Source organism: Aptenodytes forsteri, unplaced genomic scaffold (assembly GCF_000699145.1).
Source record: "Aptenodytes forsteri isolate BGI_AS27 unplaced genomic scaffold, ASM69914v1 Scaffold200, whole genome shotgun sequence".
NCBI classification, from domain to species: domain Eukaryota; kingdom Metazoa; phylum Chordata; class Aves; order Sphenisciformes; family Spheniscidae; genus Aptenodytes; species Aptenodytes forsteri.
In genome coordinates, this window is record NW_008796187.1 from 2,441,912 (window position 1) to 2,451,314 (window position 9,403).

Here is a 9,403-nt window from a genome sequence, read left to right on the forward strand (position 1 = left end):
AAAGTGGTTGACCCCATCCCTGGAGGTATTTGAAAGACGAGTAGATGAGGCGCTTAGGGACACGGTTTAGTGTGCATGGTGGTGTTGGGTCGATGGTTGGACTCGATGATCTTAGAGGTCTTTTCCAACCTCAATGATTCTATGATTCTATGATTTTCTTTTTTGTGCCTGGCCACATCAATTTCACCCTTCTGTGTGTCCGGTGGCCACCGGGTGTCACTGTAGCTCTGTGTAAGTACTGGGGAAAAACTGAAATAAGGGTTAGTTTGGTACAGAGAGGATTTGGAGGATAATTTTATTCTGCGTTTGGATTGCTAATGAATGTACACACCGAGAGCCCGATTCCGTTAAGTTCATAAGTCAGAATTTGGCATCCATATTGTTTCTGTACTGAAATCATCCTTCTAAAAGGCTGCTGCGTTGGGACCGGTAAGGCTATAGGAAAACATACGTCTCCTCCTCCTCCCCTACCCCTGAAATACAGCGTGGTCTGAGACCTGCAGCTTAGTATGTGTACAGACACCCCGCGTGAAGTCCTGCTTATCTCAGTCAAATGGTGCACCTGCCTGGCACAGACTGCAGGATCAGGCCCTACATCGGTTATGCCTTCCCTATTTGGCAATCAGTCAGTATGAAAATGATAATATTTAAAATAAAAGCTTTCCGAGAGAACACTGAATGTCAGACAACATGTTGGTGTGGCCGTTTCTTTGTGAACTCACTGTTACCCCCAGTTGTTTGGTATATTTGTGCTTACATTGCAGCTGCTTCCCCAAATCGTGAGTTTTTGCTGTTATTATAATTAGATATATTTTCCTTGTGACTTTGTGATATTTTTTAATGCCATGGTTTCTTTTTCCGCATTTCTTTTTCCAGGCACATTAGCCGGAGTGATAGATTTAGCTGTGGATTGGATGACAGACCTGAAAGAGGGTGTCTGCCTGTCTGCCTTCTGGTACAGCCACGAGCAGTGCTGCTGGACGTCTAATGAAACTACATTTGATGACAGGGACAAATGTCCCCAGTGGCAGAAATGGTCTGAACTTCTTGTAAGCCAGTCTGAGGTACGGGAGACCTGATTAGGTTGGGGTCACAGCAGGCCGGGGAATGCCCTTTTTTCATACTTGCTGATGTTCCCTCCAGAGAATTTCTCTGAAAGAGAAAGTAATGAACTGAGAGCGCTGCAAAAAAAGACATTTCCACAAGCAGTGTCTACTTAACTCGGGAGAGGTCCTATTGTTTCAGTGTCACGTGTGGTGGAAATTGGAAAACTGTGAGATCGCTCTCTCTTTTTATCGGTATTAAACCAAAAGTGTTTCATAACACTCATAAAATAACCACCAGCGGACCTGAGCTGCTATCCATTTTTTTTTCTTTTAAACATGATCTTATGGGACGAAAAAGATGATCCCTGACAAATAGATTTAAGAGGAAATTTTTGGGATTGCAGATGGATTTGATGTATTCAAATGCCGTGAGTAGTAGTGGGAGCTGCATAAGAACTGCTTGTTATGCCCTTGCAATCAGTTTCTCTATCAGACAGCAAAATATTTAGCTAGCACCAAAAGCTGGGGAAATAACAGGCTCCCTGGGAGGTGGCCTGTTGGGGTTTAACCCGGCAGGCAGCTAAACACCACACAGCCGTCTGCTCACTCCCCCCCAGTGGGATGGAGAGAGAATCGGAGAAAAGGTAAAACTGGTGGGTTGAGATAAAGACAATTTAATAGGACAGAAGAGGAAGGGAAAATAATAATAATAATGATAAAAGAATATACCAAACAAGTGATACACAATGCAATTGCTCACCACCTGCCAACCGATGCCCAGTCAGTTCCTAATAATGATAAGAATATACCAAACAAGTGATACACAATGCAATTGCTCACCACCTGCCAACCGATGCCCCCAGAGTTCCTGAGCAGTGGCTGGGTCCCCCCAGTCAACTCCCCAATCCTAAATCCAAAACACAGCACTGTACCAGCTACTAGGAAGAAAATTAACTCTATCCCAGCCGAAACCAGGACATGGCCAAAGTGAAAAATTTGCAGGGGGAGAGGACAGGAAGGGAAAAGCAGATCTGGATTGACATGAAACTTATATTTTAAGAACTTTTTTCCTATCCTTTTTTGTAAATTGTAGTAATTTTAAATACAAAGAATGTTGTTTCAAAGCAAAGCAGGTGAAAGTTTTGTTTTTAAGACATCAGAAGAAGCCTTTCTATACTCCTTTTAGCAGATGATACTTCTATAAAAAATATCAAAAGGACATTTTATTTTCAGTCTAAGCTATTCAATGTATTGAATAATATTGATCCCTTCACAACTCAGATTTTTTTGGCAGAACTGTTGTCTTGAATCCCTCCTCCCCCCCATGTCTACAGGTGACTTGAATATGACAAAAATGGAATATGACATGGAGGTGGGATGAATGTGGCTTTGAACAGAACTGGCTTAAGTATGCAATCGGACTTCTAAAAAAAATATCTGGTAATGCAGTTTGGTCAATAATAGGAGAAGAAAAGATATAATTCTATGGGAGAAGTCATCTCCAGCCAGGCAATTAAAAAATGGGTGACTTGGAGAGACTGTCTCGGATCTTCCCCCAGTGTGGAGGTGGTCTGGTCCTGCAGAAAGTGTTTGAGGGCACCTTCACCGCCATACAAGTTTGTCATTCACATTCCCTTCCGTGCCACTTCAGGTTTACAGTACGAGTAGTACCAGATTAAAGCATCTGTGAATAAGTATAGCCCAATTTTCCATAGTTCTAATTAACCGTAGTGAAAGTAGCGGGGTGCTCACTGTTCCTGAATATTCCCACCATTTGATCACAGGCAGAAATCTCTCTGCACAGGTGCCAGTCCACAGTGCCAAGCTTCCCTTTGCCAGGGCTTTGCTAGGTTCACACCGGTCTTCAACAACAGATGGTTTGGGTGGTTGTGTCTTTGTAACAGTGAAGAAATATTACCCTGGTATAAAGTTGCAGGACTGGGGACGATGTTGTAATTTAAGAGAACAAAAATATGTGGGAAGGGAAAAAAGAAGGAGAATGTTACAATTGTTATGGGATTTGGAAATCCTGTGCATGTGTTTGACATGCTGTTACTCTGAAAGGCTGGGATATATGAACAGAGCATATCCTTGAGAAAATTTATTGCTTTCACCTGCTACTCAAAATCAGCAGTCATGACTGTTGGATGCTGGGGCCGATAAGAAAGGTATCAGCTAGGTGGGCACTGTGAAACTTTACTCACTTTGTATTCAGATTGGGTTTCTCACCCCCTAGTATACTGTCACAATGGAAAAAAAAAGGTTAATCTTGCCTTAGTTTTAGGCTCCTCTTCAAAACAAATGGGCCTCTAAGATCTGTGGGTTTCTGGCTGCCACGGCCCGATGGATGCTGTAAATATTAATAATATAGCTGTCTATTACTGTCACATTGAAATCCCAGGCAAAGCCCAACAAAAATGTGAATATGGAAAGTAAAAATTCTGTTTTGTAGCAAAAGGCTTAGGATATGGGCAAGTCTTGCATGATTCCTGTAGCTGTAGAGGACTCTAGGAGGGATCAAAATACACGGAATTTGACTGCATTTCAGGATAATTTTGCCTTTTTTTTGTATGTTGCTTTATTTTGTGCCTGATGTTTGGGTAGCAGCCTTATAAAATGCACAGTACACAGAAGGACTAATTTGGAGCACATTTTAGACAGAAAGCACTTGGAACAGTTTCCTTAAAGGTACCCTGGTCAGACAAGTCTTTTTTATGCACGACTGTGACTCTTTCTCATCACAGACAACTAAGTTTGACATTTTGAGGACTAAGATTTAGATCAGTTCTACCTTGTGGTTTTGCCAATTTATGGCTGTGATAAGCCCTGTACATATGTTTTCACTGAGAATTGTGGCGTTTCCTATGGCATCTCTTGAAAAATGTTTTCATTCTAGTCCTCCTATAAAATGAGCCCAAAGCAGAGTCTTGATACAAATTATTATGGAAAACATAATAGCACATCCGAAACATACCAGGCTATGTTTTCTTCCCTAGTTGCTGTTTTGTAGGCCAATGATAACCGTCATCCCTCCGGTCCTGAACTACTTCCAAAGAGCAGGTGAAGAGTTTTTTGATGCAAGAGAGTTTCAAAACCTCAAACTCACTGGAGGAGCGGGTGTGTTAAAGCGCGTCAGATGCCATCCCCTTCAGCTAGATCTCTAGCAAGTATCTGGTGACCCAGAGCTTCCCTATTCTGCACATCTAGGTTGGTCCTAACTTGAACATCACTGGAGCTGAGGACCTCATTTCTGGTGCCTCACATCTGTCCAAAGCAGAGGAAAGGGCCCCATGTCTTCCATGGCTCGTGACACTGGATCCAGCAATGGACTGGATTCCCATCCCTGGGCTTCTGGATCTCCTGTCATGAAGCTGAGACCTGCAAGACAAGGAAGCCCCTCTATACCTGGAACCCACTTCCCAATTTGTAATGTCCACCGGAGGGAGTCTGCAAGCTGTGAGATCCCAAGTCAAGTCAGAGTAGAGCGCTCAGCCTCTGGAGAAAACAAGCATTGGTCAGCCATGGATGTCATCCTGAGGGATGTGTTTTATTTCAGTATTCTGAGTTTGTGAGAGTTGTTTTCAGTTGTGCTTCATTTGTACCTAAACTGGACTGACACCAGATCTGAAATACTGCTAGGTCTTGCAAACTAAAACACAAAGTTTTGCTGAGTTCCCCTGCATGCTTCATTACTGTTGCTGCCAGGGTAAGTCCTACGAGCCCCTAGTGGAAAAGGTCTTAGCAGAATCATCTCTGCTGATGTGTGTTTTTGGCCTCTGATTCCAGTGTACAGGCTTAAGATTTTTACTGATTTAGGGCCTTAGTAATGGCATATAATGAATGAGAAATGAGCCATTTGCTATACTGAGTTACTACTACTTCACTTCCCAAAGGTTTTCTTATTATTAATCATTAGAAACTCCTGCAATTGGACCTGCAGAATGCCAGTTATCTGGAAAATGTAACAGAGAGAGTTGTCCCAAGGGATAAGACTGAACTGACCATATAGACTCTTCTGGGGTCCTGCCACAGTGCTGTAGGTGTGTATGTGTGATTGCAGTAACGAGCTGACATAGTTTTCATGTGACTTCTGAGATGTGAAAAAAGAGGAGGTAAAAAGAAACCAAGTTAATTTGACTCCAGTGAATTTAGAAGCAAAACTGGAGCTTTCAATCAACGTTGTAGGGCCAAATTGCTGTAATGACATTGGTCGTCTTTGGAGTTACTCCAGGTTCACACTGACAGGAGAATTTTGCCCTGGGGCAACATATCCAGAGTTTTCTCTAGAGGAAGAGTAAATATTGCCATAGCTGTTTGTAATTGAAAGCACTAGGAGAAGACATTCATGAGGAAATGAGACCGTCTTCAGCTGTAGCAACAAAGATCCATGGTTACTACAGATGGATGTCAATCACTGTAAGTGTGGGATCCATGACTGCTTAGTCTTAGGGCATTGGGGGATGGCATCGTATCGCTCTTCTGCTGTTATTAGCAAAGCCATCTGCTAACTTCAGCAAGCACAAGAGGACCTTAACAAATTGCCCTTCTTCCAAATATACCCATAAGGATAAGGGCAGTGGTTCCCTTACTGTCTTTTCAATGGGACAGAGACCTGGAAAATGAGGCTAGCAAGCATTCGTACTGTTAAAGGGTGTTTCCTTGCAGGCTTGCAAACAGGGAGACTTCTCAGCTCTAGGTTTTTTATGACTGGGAACTGGGCCTGGCCAGCTCTGTTAGCTGAAGACACGATACAACTGATTAATGCCTGTTTTCCTACTTGATTTATCATAATGTTGATATCCAGGCTGCCGTCCTGCAGAGCAAAGACAGGGGCCCCGATGTTCTTGAGCAGCTGGGATTGCATCCGGTAGGAAGAGTTCACTTAGAGGTGAAGGATTCATACCAATTCATGCGCTGAGGTTCATCTTGTTTTTTATTCTGTAGTGTCATGTTGCTAGAGGAGATTGTTTGAAGGCTTAAGATCCTTGTACCAATTCGATGCCTCTGACTAGATTCTCTTTTGTCTGTGTAGGTGGGGTTTTTGAAATTAATGTAAAAAATTATGCTCGTGAAGAGGGAGGGGTATTCCAAGGCAGATTTTAACAACAGTTTTGACTTGACCATTGGGGACAGGTGGAAAGCTTGAAGGTCACTACTGACTATGCTTTCACTGTGGCACTGCACGGTCAACCGTTGCTAATGATGGTTAGCATTTCCATTCTGTCAGTAAAGTAAAGCTGTTCAGTTGGAAGATAGGTTTATTATTGACTGGAATGCTTTTAAAATATCAGGGCAAAAATGATTGAGATGTGTCTGAGTGGGATCTGCCAAGCTATTGTGTTTTCAAATGATTTTCAACCCTATCATAGATAGCATCATATAGAAGGAAAGAATTTATTTATGGTTTTACCCTTCCCGTTTGCGAACTGAACTGGCTGCTGATATACACAGGGATGCCATTTGAAAAGATCAGCATCTGCATGGAGACCTGACCTTTGAATACCAGCCCTCAGAAAAGGATGTATCAGGGTCTCATCCCCTGTCACCTGCCATGGGATGAAACAGCAGATGCCTTCATTAGGTGGTTTTTTATTACCAATTACTTTTGCCCTTATGACAGATTTGTTTGATGTTTGGGAATTTTTTGTGGTCGGCTTAATTTTTTAGTGCTTGAAAGATGCTCTGTTTAAGGTGTTTGGGTCCCTTGCAAACAGACTGTATGGACTGGGTTAGGTATATATTAGTATGCTGTTTCTTTCAATGAGTAATAAAATTGTTGGAGTATATAAAGCCATTTGTCCTTCCCGAGGAAAAGCAGCAGCTAGGATGTAAATGAAAAGACCAGGCTCCATGCCATCATGATTCCTAGTAGAAGTGTGAGATTTACCAACCTGCATTTGTCTAACAATGTTTGTTACTGTTATTTTTCTAGGGTGCAAGTGCTTACATTCTAAACTATTTTCTATACATTATGTGGGCTCTATGTTTTGCTTTCCTGGCAGTCTCCCTGGTCAGAGTGTTTGCTCCCTATGCCTGTGGCTCTGGAATCCCAGAGGTGAGTTTCTCTTTGTGGATGGATATCCAAAACCAAACAAAACAAAGAAAAGATAATATTTGCCGCCATTTCCTATTCCAGAACTGTACTATGAGGCAGCATAGGAACAAGAAGATTGTCTTTCCATCTCATCTGCCTTCATTCCTTTGTCTAACATGCTTTTATGGTGGCCATCTAAGTTTTTCATAGTAGAAAATGTTCAAATGCCACTGTGACAAGTTAACGTACATACTTCTTCATTGCCGGAGCTTGAATTAAAAATCAACAGCTCCCAGTCATCACTTTACGGACTCCAACTTTTTGTGGCTGAGGCACATACTCACTAGAAGATTATACAGAATTTTCCTTGGATGAAATTACTTGGGGCAGTTACAAAAGCAGTCATTTTCTAGGCTAGGCTTTAAATAAAACCAAAATAAAATAAAGAGGGAGGGCTACAAAAGTAAGGTTTCCTAAGCTACAGAAGATGCAAGTTGCCCATCATTTGGGATGCCTGAAAAGTGTCTGGCTGTCCATCTTCCACAAATTGTGTCCTTGTACACCATGTCATGCTGGCATGACAGCATTATGGCAGCCAAAATCTCTACTTGGTTTTCAATATTTTACATATTGAGCCTCAGTCCCTATTTAAGCTGTTAAAATGAGGAACCCTGTAATTCAAGCAGCATAGCTACACAAAATTTTTGAAATCGGGGCAGTGTTTTGTTAAAAGTGCTGTAGAACCACTGGGATTATTACTTAGGAATCTGGCAGACAGAATCAACAGCCCAAATTTTAGAAATCTTGGCATACTTTTTTTCTTCATCTCTAGGGGAAGCATCCAAATGTTTCATAGCCAATCAGGGAAAAAACCCACCACAAATAATTTTAAATATTTAAATAATTTCTATGTTTCAAAGTAGTCACATGTGTGTGTTTGTTACATATTTGATATAGCTGTAAGTGTTTTTAAAAAGTTTTCATAGTTAACTGTACATCTAGTTTCCAAGTGGTGAATCTCTCATGTGAGGTGATGCTCAGCTCAGTCCATTTCCAGGGCTAGAGTCCAAACCCAAATCCTACCCTGCAGCCAGTGTGTCATGCACGTGCACTGTGCTCTATTCTAGCCACTCACATGCAAAATTGAGAGGAAATGTGTAAAAATAAGATCTCTTGGACTTTCTCATTTCATAATACTTGCATGCTTTTATGGCATGGCCATTCCAAATATTTAGAACTTTTTTTCCTTGTTTTAACTGGGAAAAGTCTGTGGTTGTTTATTTGCTTTTTTCTGCTTTGTTAAAGTCGGGTCTAGTTTAGCTCTGATCCTGTAAGCCAAGGAGATACGTAACAGTTTCGTATTTCTACTGATCTCTGTAAGACTCCTTACCGACGCAGGGGACCACCCATAAGAATGGTAAAAGTGTGGTCTGCTTAACCCCTGCTCAGCTATCACTGTGGGAAAGTTGCCCTACCTACGGTTTCTTTCCCTCCGTCACTGTCTCTTTTCAAGGAGTCTGCAATTTTTTTTAACTCCGCTGGGGATTTAACTCCATTTGCAAGTTCAGAGTAGAAAAGGTTTCTTCAGCTCTTCAACATGTTCTTCCTGCTTTCCAGATAAAAACCATCTTGAGTGGGTTCATTATTAGGGGCTACCTGGGAAAGTGGACACTCTTAATCAAAACAGTCACCTTGGTTCTGGTGGTATCTTCAGGCCTCAGCCTTGGGAAAGAGGGGCCGTTAGTCCACGTGGCCTGTTGCTGCGGAAACTTCTTCAGCAGCCTTTTCTCAAAGTACAGCAAGAATGAAGGAAAGAGGAGAGAGGTGAGGTTGGCTCAAATCATCTCCAATTTCCCTGCCCAGATACTCGGTGTTTCGAAGGACTCATGCCTTGTACGTAAATATTTGCTTTGTAGGTGCTCTCGGCTGCAGCTGCCGCAGGAGTTTCTGTTGCCTTTGGGGCTCCGATTGGAGGCGTGCTTTTTAGTCTGGAAGAGGTGAGACCTGGCAGTTCACTTGCTTCAATAAATATACTTTCACTTGATGCCTTTTTCTAATATTCCTCTTTATTTTTCAAATATTTATATGCTTATTTTTCTTTTTGTCATGGTTTAATCTCAGTCGGCAACTAAGCACCATGCAGCCGCTCGCTCACTCCCCCCCACCCGGTGGGATGGGGGAGAGAATTGGAAGAGCACAAGTTAGAAAAACTCGTGGGTTGAGATAAAACCAGTTTAATAATTGAAATAAAATGATAATAATAATAATACGATAATAATAATAATAATACACAAAGCAAGTGATGCACAGTGCAATTGCTCAC

At 41.9% G+C, this 9,403-nt stretch overlaps 1 protein-coding gene across 1 annotated transcript in view; it reads left to right on the forward strand.

The window, feature by feature from the left end:
* The window catches only part of CLCN4 (chloride voltage-gated channel 4), a 49,051-nt gene that overhangs the window by 21,130 nt on the left and 18,518 nt on the right, over window positions 1–9,403 (forward strand). The window contains exons 4-7 of the mRNA XM_009287838.1: window positions 877–1,064; window positions 6,979–7,101; window positions 8,698–8,904; window positions 8,997–9,077. Coding sequence (XP_009286113.1) covers window positions 877–1,064; window positions 6,979–7,101; window positions 8,698–8,904; window positions 8,997–9,077 — 599 coding nt within the window. The remainder of the gene's footprint in view (window positions 1–876; window positions 1,065–6,978; window positions 7,102–8,697; window positions 8,905–8,996; window positions 9,078–9,403) is intronic.